Here is a 16849-nt window from a genome sequence, read left to right as displayed (position 1 = left end):
GTTGGAAATGGGGCGTCTCCTCTACTGCAGCCTCTAACCCAATGTCCACGCAGATGCCTGGTCTCTCTGAGTGACCGTAAATCTGCTGCTTCCCTGACTCAGCGTCTGTAACATCACTTTCCCAGGCTGGAAACGTACCAAGGGATCGATCCTAGTGACGGAAGCAGGGTGGCAAAGGGACCTTCCTCTCCTCCCGCCCCCTTCCTTCCCTCTCGCCATCTGCCAGACTTCTCACTGCGAGCACCCCTGGGTCCCGTGCAGACAGAGCAGGCAGAGCTTGGAGAGGTGATGGGCTTGCAGGGGCGGCCGCCCCCCGGGAGGAAGCTGAGGAGAGGGGTCCTGTGGGGGGCCCTGGGGCCAGGAGGTGGGCGATGGGGGGAGGGGGGCAGCCCCCCTTGTGCACAGCAACCTCGCCTTTGGGCTCTTCCCCAGGAGGCTGGATGGGGAAGGCAAGACCCTAGCGGCCGTGTGGTCCACCCTGCGCGTACAGAAAGGGAACTGGGGCTGAGAGAGGCCGCGTCCAGCACCGTGTGCCTGCTGCCAGGCCAGAGGCGGGGGGCGGGGGGCGGGGGGAGGGGGACTGAGGAGCGTGGGAGCAGCTGCTGGTGCACGCACGGTGGCAGCGCGTGCAGGCGTGTATGCGCGCGGGCCCGGTGTGGCACAGGGCAGCACAAGTCGGCCCTGGTGAGGGAAGACGTGCGCCTGCCTGCCATCTGTCGGGTCCCTGGCGGTCGCAGGAGGACGGGCACAAGGAGCAGACAGGGTCACCCTCCACGGCTGCGGAGCTTTATTGGGATCGGACAAGCACACCATCCTTCTCGGTCGTGGGCTCCCGCGTCCACAGGACCCTGCCACGCAGAGACCCACCCCCGGTGCACGGGGGACACGCCCTCCCTCTAGAAACGGGTTCAGCAGCCACCACACGAGCCTTAGGCCCCACGTGTGGAGCCAGTAACGCTCCACGGCTCCTCCAGCCTCGGGAGTCGCCTCCAGGCCCGCGTCCAGGCCCCCTGCCCGGGAGCACCGTGGCCAGCTCACGTCCTGACGTGGGAAGCCCACACGGACGGGGCCCGGCGTCGAGTGAGAGCTTGGCGCTCCCGGCTCCCTTCCTTCAGGGCCTGGCACGTGACCCTGACTTTCTGGCTCTAGAAAGAAGGGGACCAGCGGGGGTTCCGGGAGAGGGGGAACGATGGGGAAGGGCCCCCCGTCGGCCCTGAAGCCCAGCTCCAGGGCCAGGAAGCCCCCCACTTCCCTGTCCGGAGGGCCTGGGTCTGTGGAGGAGGGGCTCAGGGCAGGGCTTCCAGCTTCGACACGGGGCTCCGAGGGTCTTCCCGGCTTGGGTGGGGCAGAGGGTGATGCTTTCGGGGGCCGAGGGCCTCCTGGGTACGGGGGCCGGGCTGCGGCCCCTGCCCAAGCCGGCAGCTCATCTCTCCGGCAGCAGCATGAAGAATGCAGCCTTCAGGAAGCGGCCGAAGCCGCAGAGCGCGGCCACGAGCCAGTGCGAGCGGAGGCCGGGGTCGGTGCTGACCACGCACTTGAGCACATCCGTCTGGGAGGGAAGAGGGGGCAGTTAGAGAGTGGCGCAGAGAGGGTGCGGCCCGTGCCCCGCCCGGTGTCAGCCAAGTCTCCTGAGGGAATGCTCGAGGCCGTTTGGGAAGGCTTGTGGTCCAGCTGGATGGAAGGCTCCAGCAGGGGACCCAACCCAACAGGTGGATTCAGACGGTGCGAGGGGAGGGAGGGGAGCCTGCTGGGCCCCCAGCCATGGGACCAGCTCCCGGCTCGGCCACCTGCTGACATCCCAGCGTCCTTCCGCAGGTGCCGTGGAGCCTGGGGTGCCAGGGAAGGACAAATCCCTTAGGACAGGAGCAGGAACTGAGCCTTCCAGAAGCCCAGTGAACGGCCACTCCTTACTTCCTTATTTCTTTCTAGTTCTGCTGAGAAATGAAGTACCATCCCTACAGCTTGACCTTTGGCCGTGGTGTCAATCAGCGTCCTGGCTGCCCCGGTGCCCAGCCTCAGCCGGGCTCCAGGACGGGACGGCAGGATGGGACAGCGGGAGGCCCGGAGGCACGTGAATCATCCAGGAGGTGACGCCTTCCCCGCCCAGTGCCGCCTTCAGATGAGACCACAGCCCTGGTGGCCCCTCGCCGCCCCCCCGCGGCTCCAATCCCAGCAGAGGGCTGAGCTCCGTCCCCTTGGCCAGTGTGCTTCGCACACCTTTGCCCACCACCCATTTTACAGAGGAGAAAACAGCTCTCCTACAGGTGGGGCTGCCCCGCAGCCCCTGAGGCCTGACCAGGTGATCGGGGCCATGGAGACTCTGACACCGTCCCTGGGGGCGGGGGGCGGGTTTTAGCTCCGGAGTCGGGGGTGGTCAGACCCAGAGGGCCCGCACTGGAGCTGGGCTGCAGGAGCCGTCCTGGGCAGCCCCGGCCTCGCCCCTCCTCCAGCCCCATCACCCCTGCCACTGCCGGCACTCAGGCATTCGACCACCGCCCCCTTCCTGGCACCGCCACATTCCCTCACCCATCCACCGCGTCTCCGCAGCCAGGTCGCCAGCGTCTTGCGCACGAACTCCCCGAGGCAGTCCACGAGGGCGTGGACCAGGGCGGGCTGGGCCTGTCGCACGCAGTCCACGGCCAGCCCCGCAGCCACTGAGTACAGGGACACGACCTTGCCCCAGGTGATTCCTGCAGGGAGAGAAATGGGTGCTGGTCACCAAAGGCCACCAAGACCCGGCTCGAGGCCAGCCCGCAGGGTCACGTGGGGGAGCTGAGCCTTTCTGAGCCACACCCCTGCCATTCCGCTGGTGACTGGGGTCGACACCCGGGGCAGCCTCAACCCACAGCTCCCACCAGCCGGGGAGCTCGGTCAGCTGGCTGCTGGGCAAGTCCCAGCCACCGTCTGCTGCAGGTCAGTCCTGCCACCATCACGGGTCGTTCTCAGGCGGGGATGTCTCGAGCCTGCGTTACACACCTGCACACCTTGCACCTGCACACCTGGGCCAGGGCCTGGCGATGCCCCTGCCCAGCCCAGTATCTGCTGGAGGAAGTGATGGAGCAGAAAGGCAAAGAGGGAGCTGAGCAGGTCAAGGGGGCTCAGTGACTTGGCACTGGATGTGATAAACAGGAAGCAGCTTCCATCTGCACCTGCCCCCAGCGCAGCCCTGCGAGGACAGCAGGATGTTCTCCATGTAAAGAAGCTGAGGACCCGGGAGGAACGGCCTTCCCCAGACCACCAAGCTACTGGGGGCAGAACTGAGATGGAGCCCACCTGCGAGGAAAGACAGACGAATGACAATCTGGGGAACAGTGCTTGCCAGTCGTATAAGGTTCCTTAATATAGAAAGAGATTTTATAAATCAATGAGAAAAAGAGAGAAACCTTTCAAAAGAAATATGAACACAATACAAACAGCTGATTCACAAAAGAAAAAGTATTAACAGTACACTAGACATATGAAAAATGCTCACCCTCACTGATAAACAAAGAAGTGTAAATTAAAACGAGATGTAAATTATAGTCTATCAGACTAAAAATTCCAAGTGGCAATGTGAGGATCCACGTAACTCTGCAGCCTGGTAACTGTGATGAGGAAGACGGCTGGAGGGCACCCGGCACCACCTGTGAAAGGACACAGACATGGGTGCCCCGCCTCAGTCCTCGAAGGAAGCAGCACAGGCAGGGAGGAAGCATGCCCCTCAACCCATGTTCACACCACAACTGGGACAGTCTGTCATAAGAGCACAAGTCAGTGCGAATAAATCCCTGTTCACAGTCGCCAAAAGGTGGAAATGACAAAACATCAAGAAGCGGTGAATGGAAAAGCACAATGTGGTCCAGCCGCACAATGGAATGATATTTGGCCTCAAAGGGGAAGGAAGCACTGACAGGGCCACAACCTGATGAACCTTGAAAACATCGCGCTCAGTGAAAGAAGCAGACTTGAAAGGCCACACGTATCGTATGAGTCCATTCCTATGAAATGTGCAGGACTGTCAGATCCGTGGAGACAGAAAGCAGACCAGTGGTCACTGGGGGCTGCAGGAGGGGGCCAGGCAGTGACAGCTTAATGGGCATGGGTGTTCTTCCCACTGACAAAGAACCTGGAGAGGTGGTGGTTGCACGATATTGTGGATGCATTCAACGCCACTGAATTGTACACTTTAAAATGGTTAATTGGGACTTCCCTGGCGGTCTAGTGGTTAGGACTCCGTGCTTCCACTGCAGGGGGCATGGGTTCAATCCTTGGTCGGGGAACTAAGATCCCACATGCCGCGTGGTGTAGCCAATAAATAAATAAATAAATAAATAAAATGGTTAATTGTATGTCACGTGAATTTCACCTCAATGAAACGAAAATTTTAAAACCCCGTAAATCAGGCCAGGCCACTCCCCAAACCCTCCTGTTACTGTCCCTTCCCATCTCCTTCAAAGTAAATCCAAGTCTGAAGTCCCACCTGAGCCGGCCGCTGGCCCCTCTGAGGCCCCCTTGTCCCGCCACCTGGCCTGATGCACGCTATTCCAGCCTCACCCCCAGGGCTCTGCTCAAGGTCCCCCCTCTAAGGGCCGCTCAGACCATGACGGCATCAGGTCCTGGTGACGCTGCCGTCACACCACGCTCCCCATTTACCAGCTGCTCGTGGGTGCCAGCCCTGGCGGGCTCTGTGCTGCTCACAGCTGTGCCCTTGGCACCCCCAGGCTTGGCGTCCAGCAGGTACCCAACACCACCGGGGGCAGGTGAAGGGTCAGCGTGGCAGGGCGGGGATCAAGAGAGTGAACACGCGTTCTGTGGTGCTGTGTGGAGAGGTGAGCTCCACGTGACGGCCACGTTTTACCTGGAGAGGAAAGCCCTGGTCCGGAAGGTGCCGGCAGGGTGGTCTCTGGGAGGTGGGGCTCAGGTATGTCCTATTTTCTTTGAGCTCTTTGTGTTCTTTTTTATGGAGATATAATCTCACTAGCGTAAATTCATCCTTTTAAAGGGTGAGATCCAGTGTTTTTAGCATATTGACAATGTTGTACAACCATCACCACTATCGAATTCCAGACATTTTCACTCCAAATCACTGTCCCCGGGAGCATCATGCCCGTCACCCCAGCCCTGGCCACCTCTCATCTACTTTGTCTCTGTGGATTACCTGTTCTGGACATTTCACGTGAATGCAGTCACACAATATGTCCCACTTTGTGTCTGACTCCGTTCACTGAGCAAAATGTTTTCAGGGTTCCTCCGTGCTGTCCTGGTGTCGGCACCTCATTCCTTTTTACGGCCAAATAATGTTCCATCGAGTGGATGGACCACCCATCAGGAGACGAACACGTGGGCTGCTGGCCCCTCTGGCTGTGGGGGTACACGGCTCTGAACACTCGTGTGCAAGCCCTTGTGTGAACATGTGGCTTCCTTTCTCAGGGGTCAAAACCGAGGAGCGGAACTGCTGGGTCAGGGGGTGACCACGTCAGTTACCATTGGAGAAGCTGCCGGACCACTTCACGCCCTGACTCTTCACAGCCTCACCCGTGCTGGGTTCTCTGGCGTTTTGCCTTGAGTGTCCCAGTGGGCGTGAGGTGGCATCTTGTGGTGGTGTGATGTGTGTCTCCCTGGTGACTGATGAGGCTGAGCAACTTCTCGTGCACGTGCTGGCTGTTCACACACCTTCCCTGACGAGATGTCTGTTCAGACCCTTTGCTCTTTTTAAAGTGAGGTGGTCTTTTTAGTACTGATTTCTGAGAGTTCTTTATCTCATGTATTTTCTTATCTTTCCATGGTGAAATATTTTGCTCTCGTAATGAGAAGAAAAAAATGAAAACACTTGCCAACTTTCAGTTTTTCCACTGAAGGGAACTGAGAAGCGCCTTCAGCCAAGATGCAGCCGGGAACAGCGCCCCCTGCCTCTGCCTTCGCGGGGGCTCAGCCACGTGGGGAGGCCACCTGGAACCCTGCCCTGCCGTCCTCGAGCTGTCCACGTCACCGGCCACAGCCAGAGCAGGTGAGGGGCCGGCCGGGAGGAGGAGGGGGAGGAAGGTCCAGCCCGGGGGGTCAGCGAGTGCAAGACCCAGCTGCTTGGGAGAGGCTGCGGGCAGAGACGGGCAGGGCCGGCAAGCATCTGATGGCTGGAGCTCGCCTGGTGGCAAGGGGGCCTGAGGACCGGGAAGGCTGGGATGAGCAAGGGGTGAAGGGCGACCTCGGGCGGGCGGGAAGCAGGAGGGCGCCTGGGGCGGCCACGGGCTGGTCGGGGGATGGGCTGAGAGCCAGCCGGCGGCAGGAGGGGTGGACCCGCAGCCCTATGCTCCGTGGAGCCTGCTTCTGCACCCCGTTCAGGTGGCTCTGAGGTCCACGGAGGTTAAGAAGCCACTTGCAGGTCACACAGCCCACGAGGGGGTGGGCGCCCCACAGCACCGGAGGGGCAGGTGGCGGTGTGGAGGCCGCCACGAGAAAAAGGTAGAGCCAGCTGGGTGGGGCGGGGATGCTTGATCGCAGAGAAGTGCGTCCTGCTCCGGTTTCAAGCGAAAAATCACGGGATTTAAACTGAACTCCCCAAGTGGAAGAAGCCGCGGTGCCCTGTGCCCATTCATCACGGCCACACCTTCCTCCCCGCCCCTCCCCCTCCCCGCCCTGCCCCAGACCCCGCCTCGTCCTTCCAGAACCCAGAGCCCTTCTGGGCACGTCTCTGGCCGGTCCCGCACCGAGCAAGCCGGGCAGGCAGGGGTGGGTGCTTCGTCCCGGCTGCCCGCCCCCTGTCCCTGCCCACACGCCAGCCGCCTCCCCGGGCCCAGCCGTCCCCGCCCCCTCAGTCCCAAACACCAGCCGGCCAGAGCCGCATTCTCAGAGATGACCCTTCCTTTTAAAGCCAGCCCTCGGCTCGTAAGCCAGCCGCCCGCCCACCCGACGGCGGAGACAGACACCGGTGGCCACCCACGCGCCAGCGTCAGGCCGGACGGGAGCCCAGGGAGGGCCCAGGGCGGCTGTCAGCTTCCTTCCCCGGCCGGCCCAGGTCACCGCGAGGGCACCCAGGTCAGGACTGCCAGACGCTCCTGGGCAGCCCACGCCTCTCACCAGCCCCCTCCCTCCCAGGCACTCCCCCGTGAAGTCCTGGCCACCGTGGCCGCCGCTGGGAAGTCAGTGCCAACCCAGTGCCGCCCTGGAGGCTGGGTCCGGCAGCCGGTGGTCCCGTGTCCCTGCCACACTGGCCGGCCCACCAGGGGTTGGAGGAGCCTCCTCGAGAGGGGACAGTGCAGGGCAACACCCAGAGGGTGCGGTCAGCGGGCTGGGGGCCCTCTGATGGGATGCGGCAGCCCCAGCCCCTCCACCGGCCTCCTTTGTTCTGCCGGTGGGCGGAGGTCCCCCATGGGGCGGGGGCTGCGGCTCGCGGCGCCCTCTGCCCCAAAGCCCTGCTGCTGTCCCAACCCTCCGATGGCTAAGCAAAGGCAAGGGGTGCTCCGAGGTCACACTGCTGGTCGGCGACAGACCCAAAGCCACCTCACAGAAGGGACCTGTCCTCCCCAAAGCCCTTCCCACCCTCGATGCCACGTGGCCACTCACACCCCCACTCCACCGGGATGCAGCCTGGGAACACTCTGGCTCTGGGGCCCCCAAGCTCCCCCTCCCTGAGGGCTGGGACTGGCCATCCCGTCCATCACAGGGTCCCCAGGCCCAGGGCAGCGCCAGACCGTGCTGGGGAAACCTCGGTGGGGTCGGCTGATGGAGCAGGTGCTGCACTGGGGTGGGGGCTTTGGTCACCTGGATGGCCAGCAGCGCCTGGCACCTGCTACGTACCAGGACACAGGACCGGGGTGGACACGCAGAGCAGGGGCACCAGAACAGGGCACGAGGTCACGGGTGGGGAGACAAGATCTGTGGACCACAGGGAGCCCAGCAGCGTTCCCAGGACGGGGCGTGGGAACGAGAGGGGGTTTTGGGGGATGAGTCCTATAGTTTCCTGTGAGCCTGGAGGCAGGTGTGCAGACAGGAAGCAGCACGAGCTGAACTCAGGGCGAGGGCACAAGGAGGAGAAGCAGGAGATGTCACCTGCTCCCAGGGCCCAGATGGAGGCTCGGGAGATTCTCAGGTGACTGTGGGCCAGCCAGGTGAGACAGGTGTGTCAGCATTCTCCAAACGTGTCCCCGTGAGCCACTCCACCAGGGACTCCCACTCTAGTGCAGCCCTCCCACTATGGGGGCTGTTCTGCGACTTGCCTCTGACCAACAGACGCAGGCTCAGTGACACCGTGACTTCTTACGGCAAAAGAGCCTGGCGGTGCCCACCTGGGCTGCTTGGGACCTGGGGCCTTGTGAGAAGCCCAAGCCCCACAGGACACGTACAGGCTACACGCAGAACAGCCCCGCCCCACTCCAGCCAACAGTCAGCACCAACTGGCAGCCTGCGACATGCACCCCAGCCAGGGCTTCCGGTCACTGCAGCCCCAGGACCGCACAAGAGGCCCGTGCCAGCTGCCCAGCAGGCCCACTGTCCTTGGACCCAGGGAGGGTCCCCTCAGAGCCCACCCAGCACTGCAGCCCCGGCCCTGACCCACAGACCCTGGGCCATGCCAGCAGTGTGGGCCCCCTGGACACACAGGCCTACCTGCAGAAAAGATCTGGGCTGCCACAGCCAGGAAGGCGTCGGTCACCACGGTCTCGGACTGCAGGGAGATGTTCAGCTGGCGGGCCACGTTGCGGTAGACGCTGGGCCGGATCAGCTCCAGCTCATCCGCTGCGTGGTCACACAGGCAGGTCAGAGGTGGTCACACGGGCCTGAGGCCAGCCCACTCCTCAGCCTGTGGCCACAGCTGGGGACCCTGATCCCAGCCCTACTCCTGACCCCCCGACCTGTCACATTCCCACCCACGAGACACCACCCCCAGAGCCCCCGGGGACAAGACCAGGGAGGTGCGGTGGGCTCCCCCAGACCTGCCTCTGGGGCCTGTCCCCTCTGCCGAGCCAGCCACGCCCCCCTCCCCCCAGGGCAGAGCCGGCTGGGCCAGTGGGGCGGGAATCCCAGCCGTGCCTGATGAGTGACTCACAGCCCACAGCGAGCTGCACAGGCGGGCGGGCGGGCAGGCGGGCAGTAGTCTGACAGGCAAGCAACCAGAGCCCAACATGGGCGTGGACCGTGCCAGCGACCCCACGCAGGTGGGAGCCCGGCTGCCGCCTCAGAGGGGCGCCCTCGCTCAGGCCGCAGCAGCATTCGGTGAGCCAAGAAAAGGAGCCACTACCCGGGGCCGCCAGCACCACACAGGGTCAGACCTGGGCTCCCGGGGCCAAGCGGGGGTATCTGGATGGGGCGGCCGCACTTGGCAGTGGGAGGCCCTCTCAAGGGCGCTGTCTGCACGTGTGCCCGCTGCAGCGCCCCTGGCAGTGACGTGCCCGCCGCAGCGCCCTGGCAGTGATGTGCTGGGAATCCCACACAGCCCTCGGACTGGGCGTCCCCCAACCCAGCCGCCTCTCCGCCAAAGCAAACAGGAAAATGCTTCCGACTGGAGGTCCAGGCGATAAGGGCTCCGAGTCAGCCATGGGGCAGATGCACTCCATCTAATTAATTAAGATCTGGAACCAGAGCAGGACTGAGGGGAGGCTGGCAGACGATGGGGAAGGGAGCGTGGAAACTCCCAGGGCTGGCCTGGCTGTTCCCACATACATACCCCGGGGTCTACCGGGGACTGACCCCAGCTCGACCCGGGCCTCTTCCTGTTTGCTCCTGCCCCAGGAGCTGGGCGTCTGTGCTCAGGAGGAGCTGGAGGTACGCTGGGGGCAGGGAGACAGCTCCAGGCCATGACGGGTGGGGAAGGGGCGGTCACGCTGAGCAGCTGCAAGGGCGGATGCTTTGGGGGTCCAAGCCATCTCCCTCCAGGGTCCCCTTAGCCATCTCGCAGGAACTGAACCCCAGGGACTGGCCGTGGTGAGGCCGGATGCTGGAGAAGGGCCTGAAGGCCTGGCCCCTGAGAGGGCCAGCGCAGGGCACTTAGCTGGATCTGCTCCTCCAGCCCAGGCCGGAAGCATCCCAGGCTCTCCGGGTCTGAGGTCACAGTGCTGAAGGGACAGATACCGGCCCGGTCTGATTAGCAGAGCCCAAAGCAGGGCTTTTCAGAAAGTTCAAACAGCAGGGACCCCGGGCCCAAGGTAGAGGCAGCCCCGAGCCCCTGCTCGCAGGCAAGGAGACAGAGCTGGGGGCGGGCAGGGTCGCAGAGGAGGCTGGGACAGAGGCAGGACTTTCTCCTGGCCACTCCAGGGGCTCTTGGGAGGTCAAGACACCATATTCACCAGGACCCTCTGGAATGCTCCCCCAGCATTGTCCCCACAGCCCAACTGGAAGAAATGGCTTGGGCGCTGACCTCAGGGGAGTCCAGGCACTCTGGGCCTTTGGCTGATCCCCCAAACCCTGCTTGCTCCCCTCCCCTGAGACCCAGGCGGGACACCGCCCCCCTGGCAGCCCTCTGCAATGGCCCCTCGGCATCTGTGTGTCTCCCCCTGACCCCAACACTCCTGTGCAGGCCAGGTCTACGCAACCCTGCCCCCAGGGTCCACACAAAACAGGGGCAAGCAGACACGCGAGCCAGCCTGAGAAGGGGAGGGCATCCCCTTTCACGGGGTGCTCCCTCCGACCAGGGCTCCTGGGCCAGTCGCTCCGCACTCTGCCTGGAGAGCCACCTGGTCAGGGCTCCATCTGCGCTGCCACACCTCCCCGTGTGCACACGCGGGGTGGAACTGTCACACTGGATGGGGCAGGGCTGGGCAACCTCAGTCCCCGTGGAGAGGTGGGCTGACTGAGTCAGCTGGGCCGGTCCCTCCCTCTCTGGGGTCCTTGGCGAAGGTGGAGACAGTTACCGGGCTGTGTGTGACCCCAGAGTCAAGTACCTCCAGGTGTCCACTCAACAAGCCGTCCAGGTGAGATCTTGGGCTACCCAGCCTCACCGTGGCTCAGCTCTCCTGGGGCGCTAAATTTCACAGGGAGCCCTAAGAGGCCTCCAAATCAAGAGAAAAGAGCAACCCAGGCAGGATTTGAGCCAGTAACTGCAAGGACCTATTTTCCAAAACAAACATCAGGACACGTGGTCCGACAAAGGATTTTTGTGCCCAGCTGAGTACAAGGGTCACTCTGGAAGTTTAGCCACCAAAACATCATTCTTCCCGGAGCTGTCTATTCTTTATTGCCGGAGTGTCTGAAATCCGGGCTGAGCAGGCAAATGCGGGGAGGTCTTTGGCGGTGCACAGGTGAGCCTGAGGGGGGAACTGCAAGAGTAGGGGTGCTGGAGAGATCATCGGTCTGGGTGCGCCCGCCTTGTGCGCCGGGTTACTCAGGGCACCCCGGACCAGCCCCCTCCCTGCCCCAGAGGGGAGACCGAGGCCCAGCAGGGGCGGGTGCCGGCGCGGTCACCGGCGGGCGGGCCCGTGCAGGGACAGCTGTACCCCGAGGCGCAGCGGGGCCGCCCCGCCGGCCGGCTTTGGAGGGGAAGCCTGGGATCCCCCCGCCCGCCGAGGCCCGCACTCACCCAGGCGCAGCAGCACCGCGCACACTTCGGCCAGGCGGCCGCCGGGGGCGGGCGCGGCGCGCTCCGGCGCGCTCCAGGCGAGGCCGGCGCGCAGCAGCCGCGCGTGCACGAACTCCCGGCCGAGCGCCTTGGCCTGGGCCACCAGCTCCTTGTCGGTGGGCGAGCGGTCAAAGGCGTCCATGATCTCGGCGGCGAAGACCGAGGAGCGCCGCAGCACCTCCATGGCGGGGACGCGGGCGGGGGGCGCCGCACCTGCGGGCAGAGGGTGCTCAGACGGGCCCGCCCCGCCGCCCCGGCCTGGCTGGCGGAGGGGAAGGTCGGCCGCGCGAGGAGGGCGGGCAGCGGGGCGCGGGGAAGGGGCGCGGCGTGCGCCTAGATCGCGTGCGTGCGCCGGGCCGGAGCGCACAGGGAGGCCGGGCCGGCGCGGCTCCGGGGAAGGGCTTCGGCCAGCTACGGGTAAGCGTTCCTGTTTGTGCCCCAAATCTTTCAAAGCGCGGTGTCACCTTCTTTGAGATGCCGAGCTCAATCACAAAGATCCCCACGGGTGCCGGGGATAGGAAGGACCTCGGGGAAATGGCGATTGGCTCTGGGGCCGCCGTGCCCGCGCTCGAAGACGAGTGCGCGGGCGGCGGAGGCGTGGGCGGGGGGCATGGCCCGACCTGCTCCCAACCGGCGGCTGCCGGGACCCCGGCCCGGCCCAGCGTCCGGGGCCACCACCCACCTCCGCGCCTCGCCGTCCTCAGTGTTTGTCCCCGGCCTCGCCGTTCCCATGGCGCGGCCCGCCCTGCTCACCTCTCCCGCCGCATGTCTCGGGCGCGGGGGCTGGGGAGGAGTGCTGGCCTCAGTATCTGCTGGCCGCCGTCTCTGCAGATCTGGATCCTTCCATTCAAACTGGCGAGGACGCGCGCCCCGCCCCGGCGCCCGCCCTGTCCACGCCCGAGCCGGGCTGGAGCGCTGAGGGCGCGGGGTCTCGGGCCCTCCGGGGGCTCCGGCGGCGTCGTCGGGGGCGAGGGGAGTGCGGGCAGCACAGCGCAACTTTCCGCCGGCGAGAGGCGAGGCTTGGGGCTTTGCCTTCTAAGGGAAAGGCAACCCCGGGGCGGAGCCACGGCCAGAGCTTCCCCACCGCCTCCCCGCTTAAGGAGGACCGAGCGAGTTCCCGGTATGCGCTCAAGGAGGGCCACGGGGCAGGAGCTGTCCCCCACTGTCCCAGTGGTTAGAGCCTAGCTCTGGCACCAGCCTCCTGGATTCACACCCGGCTTCATGATCGTATTGATTCCTAGAGGTTCTTTGTATATTCTGGATGCTGTGTCCCTGATCTTACACACGGCTTGGTATTATAGATGGATACTTGGATTTGCATTGTATGGAAGGTATTGCAAATATCTTCTGCCATTCTGTGGTTTGCTATTGCTTATATTGAACAGGAGTTTTCTCAGTGAAGTCCAATTTATCAATCTTTTCTCATGTTTGTGCTTTTTTATTAGGATATTCTCCCGTGTTTTCTTCTGGAAGCTTAATTGTTTTAGCATTCACATTTAGATCTATGATGGATCACAAATTAATTCTTATGAATATTGTGGTAGGGGGTCAGAGCTCATTTTTTCCATATGGATATCCAGTAGACCATCATCGGTTATTGAAAGGGCCATCATCTTTCCACTGAATTGGAGAAGAGTCCCCATTATAAAGCAAGTGTCTGTGTATGTGAGGATCTGTTCTGAACTCTTTTCTATCCCACTGGTCTGTTTCTCTATCCTCTTTTTTTTTTGGCATGTGGGATCTTAGTTCTGTGACCAGGGATCGAACCCATGCCCTCTGCCTAGGAAGCACAGAGTCTTAACCGCTGGACCACTAGGGAAGTCCCTATTTTACTATCCTTGAATCAACATCTCTATCCTTGAAACAACAGGATGAACCCACTTGCCTTAATTCACATATATACAACACTTCACCCAATAGCTGTTGAATACATGTTCTTTCCATGTGCACATAGGATGTTAAACAAAATAGACCATATCCTGGGCCATGAAGTCTCAACAAATTTCAAAGGATTGAAATTATACAAGTGTGTCCTCTCTGAATTAAACTAAAACTCAAAAACAGGAAAACTATCAGAAAGCCTCCAAGTACTTGGAAATTAAATATCACACTTCTAAATAATCAGTGGGTCAAATAGTAAATCACAAGGGAAGTCGTAAAATATTTTGAAGTGAACTGCAGTGAAAACATGACATATCAAATGCTGTGGGATATAGGTAAAGCAGTGCTTCAAGGAAAATTTATAGCTTTAGAAGAGAGGTTAAAATTAATGCTCTAAGCTCCAATTCAAGAAGCTAGAAAAAAAAGAACAACAAATTAAATCTAAAGGTGAGAGGAAATAAAAATAAAAACAGAAATTAATGAAACAAAGCAAAAAGCAGGGAAACTCAGCCAAGCCAAAAGAGATTAATAGAATGGATAATCCCCTGGAAATAATGGGTAAAAAAAGAAAACACAAATTCCAATGTCAGGAATGAAAAAGAGGACATCACCACAGATACTACAAACATTAAAAAGCTAATAAGAGTATATTATGAACAACTTTATGACAGTAATTTGAAATTTAAATGAAACAGTTTACCCAAACTGACGCTAGAAGCAATAGAAAATCTGGATAGCCCTATAACAATTAAATAAATTTAATTCATAATTTAAAATCTTCCCACAAAGAAAATTCTAGGTTCAGATGGTTTCATTGAGGAATTCCTCTAAACAGTTGAAGAAATATCACTGACCTTACACAAACCTGCACAGAGAATAGAAAATGAGGGAACATCTCCCATCTCCTTTTGTGAGGCCAACATAACATTGATACTGACACCCGTCAGGAAGCTGTCGAACCTCTGTCTGCCTTGGCTTCCCCGTCTGTAGAATAGAGAAAATAATAATACCTACATTTTGTGGACCAAATTAGTTAATCCATGTATAAAAGTGCTTGTCATATAGTAGTTGCTCAGTAATTGTTAGCTGTTTTTTCAGAAAAGCTTTAAAATGTGAGTGCTCATTTTAATGCACTCTTTAACTCACAGTCTGGAGCAGGACAGAGTCTGCCTCTGGCATTTCTGAAGAGCACTAAGGTTTGGGATTCCGTGTATTTTATAGGTGGAAATATGGAAGCTCAGGATGGGAAAGGGATTGCTGAAGGAGTCAGCTCAGGACTGCGCATAGGCAGATTGGGACACCCCCCCAACCCCCGCCCCGGGCCCATGGAATGTACCTCTGGCAGGGGAAGAACCTATGCCACCCCCATTCCCCCCGCCCTGCAGTGGCCTCAGGCAGCTTCCCACCCTGCCCACCGCCTCAGTTTCCTCCTATACAAAAATAGGATCACGTTTTCTACTTCCTGTCTCCTGGGCAGCATGGACGGGTGTGGAAAGACTCATGCGCCCTGACACAGGAGTGACAGATGCATCTGTTTAGCGTGGTTCCTTCAGTACAGGAGCTGCTGTGCCTGGATCCAGCCATGCCTGAACCAGTGGACCTCTCCCTGGACATTTTAGACCAGCTCAAACCCATGTCTCAGGATATTCACTACAGGATACTGAGGACCATGAGGAACTGGAAACGGCCCAAGTGTTTATCAAAAGGGGAGGTTAAGCCCATCTGGAGTATCCAGACCACAGACCCTGAGCCAGACCTTAGAAAGCCCAGGTCAGGGTAGAATCAGTTGAGACCTTCCTGTCACTTGAGGACTGGAGGAGGCTGACCTGATCGGCCCAATCCCAGCCCCCAATCCCCCAAGTGTGCGTAGACTTTCCTACGGTTGCCATTGGCGCTGAGTTTCCACCTCTGCAGATTTCCTGCTCTCCGCTCTTGTCTTTTGTCTGATCCCTCTGTCTGCCCTGCACTTGACCCAGTGGGTCCCTGGTTGCCGAGAAGCCTTCTGAGTGCCGACACCAGCCCAAACTGGCTTGAGCACAGGGAGCTTTGTTGATTTATGTGACTAAATTGTCCTGGGAGACACGTACTGGTTTCAGGCATGGCTGGATCCAGGGGTCTCTCTTTCTATCTGTGAGTCTGTGCTCCTTTGTGACAGCTCTGCTCTCAGGCAGGCTGTCCCTGAGTGATGGCAGAAGACGCCGCAGCTCCCTGTCTACACCGCACGAGTTCAGTCTTTCCCAGTGGGAAAAAAAGCCAGTCTTCCCAGGGAGCTCCTGGGGATGACCTGGGGCCAGCAGCTTCTGTCCCGTGCCCATCTCTGAACCAGCTGTGGCTGGAGATGGGAAGGTGCCAGTCTTTCGGGCCCGGTCACATCTGCGGCTCTGTGCAGGGTGCAGGGGCCTATCGGTGCCTCCGAGCCACCTGGAGGCGGGTCCTGGCTTTCCGGAGAAACCTGCTCAAGTCCGCTGTGCGGGCCACAGTTTGGGGAGCAGAGCGCTCCATCACCCAGTGACACCAGTGTGAGAAAGTGAGCGGCAACGTCCACCGCGACGTGGACGGGGGTCCTGCCTGGTCTGCACATGGCCACGCAGAGGGACAGGCACAGGAGAGTGTTGTCCCCTCCCCCGAAGCAAGTGCCCAGGCCCCCGGCATACCCTGTCCACAGCCTCCTCCAGCGCCCGTGCGGGCCTCTTCCCGAGCCTGGCCCTGGAGGGGACTGAGTGGCCGGAGTGGACGGGTGTGGACGCGCAGGGCTCACGTGCGGGCTCTGGCGTGCAGGGCCAGCTGTGGGCCCAGCAAGGGTCTTGGCAGGAGGCTGGCCTCCCGGTGGGTCTGGGCCTTGCACCTGTTGGGTGCTGGCCTGCGTCGTTTATTGAGTGGATCCCGGACTCCTCCTGTGTCCAAGGATCCCTGGGCCGGCAGGGCCGGCCTCACCACAGCCTCTTCGCTCTCCTCTCACAACGTATCCCGAGAGCCACTTCTGCCTCCTGCTGCTAGTGCCCCAGGCCAGGCCACTGCCGCCCACCCCCTCTCCAGTCTGCCCTGTGCACGGGGACAGTGTCCTTTCAAACCAACCAGATTCGTCAGCACAAAGCCAAGGCCTCTCCCCTCTCTGCCTGCTCGGGGGGCTCCAGCTGAGCAAACACACTTGTGCCACAGGGCCTTTGCACGGGCTGTTCCTTCCTTCCTAGATTGTTACAGCTCTGCTCACGTGTCACTTCCTCAGAGAGGCCCCCTCCTGTGCCTGCCTCTCCTTTTGCCCCGGCTAAAATCTTCCCACCCCCCTGTGCCCAGCAGGTCCCTGCAGGGGTAGCTGAGGACAAGGTGGGCCGGGAGGATGTGGCGTGGAGCCCCCAAGGGGTGTCACACACTCTGCCCCTCGCTCACCCCCAGTCTGCCCTCTTGGGAGTCCAAACCATCCCTGACAGTAGGTGTTCATATATA

At 60.6% G+C, this 16849-nt stretch overlaps 1 protein-coding gene across 4 annotated transcripts; it reads right to left on the bottom strand.

Moving 5' to 3' along the window:
• Window positions 1–764: 764 nt before the first annotated feature.
• Window positions 765–12549, bottom strand: BOK (BCL2 family apoptosis regulator BOK). 4 transcript variants are annotated; one of them, XM_057551515.1, is made up of 6 exons: window positions 12207–12549; window positions 11486–11737; window positions 8581–8709; window positions 3274–3335; window positions 2527–2690; window positions 765–1549 (listed from the first exon to the last, which is right to left on the bottom strand). In XM_057551515.1, the coding sequence occupies exons 2-6, from the start codon at window positions 11706–11708 to the stop codon at window positions 1459–1461; spliced, it is 669 nt and encodes a 222-aa protein (XP_057407498.1). In that variant the 5' UTR covers window positions 11709–11737; window positions 12207–12549; the 3' UTR covers window positions 765–1458. The 4 variants fall into 4 exon arrangements, with proteins under 4 accessions (XP_057407498.1, XP_057407497.1, XP_057407499.1 ...); XM_057551514.1 differs by having other exon boundaries at window positions 12278–12549; XM_057551516.1 differs by lacking the exon at window positions 3274–3335 and having other exon boundaries at window positions 12278–12549.
• Between the last annotated feature and the right edge of the window lie 4300 nt (window positions 12550–16849).

Source organism: Balaenoptera acutorostrata, chromosome 8 (assembly GCF_949987535.1).
Source record: "Balaenoptera acutorostrata chromosome 8, mBalAcu1.1, whole genome shotgun sequence".
In the NCBI taxonomy this organism is placed as follows: Eukaryota; Metazoa; Chordata; class Mammalia; order Artiodactyla; family Balaenopteridae; genus Balaenoptera; species Balaenoptera acutorostrata.
This window is presented reverse-complemented; position numbering and strand designations above follow the sequence as displayed.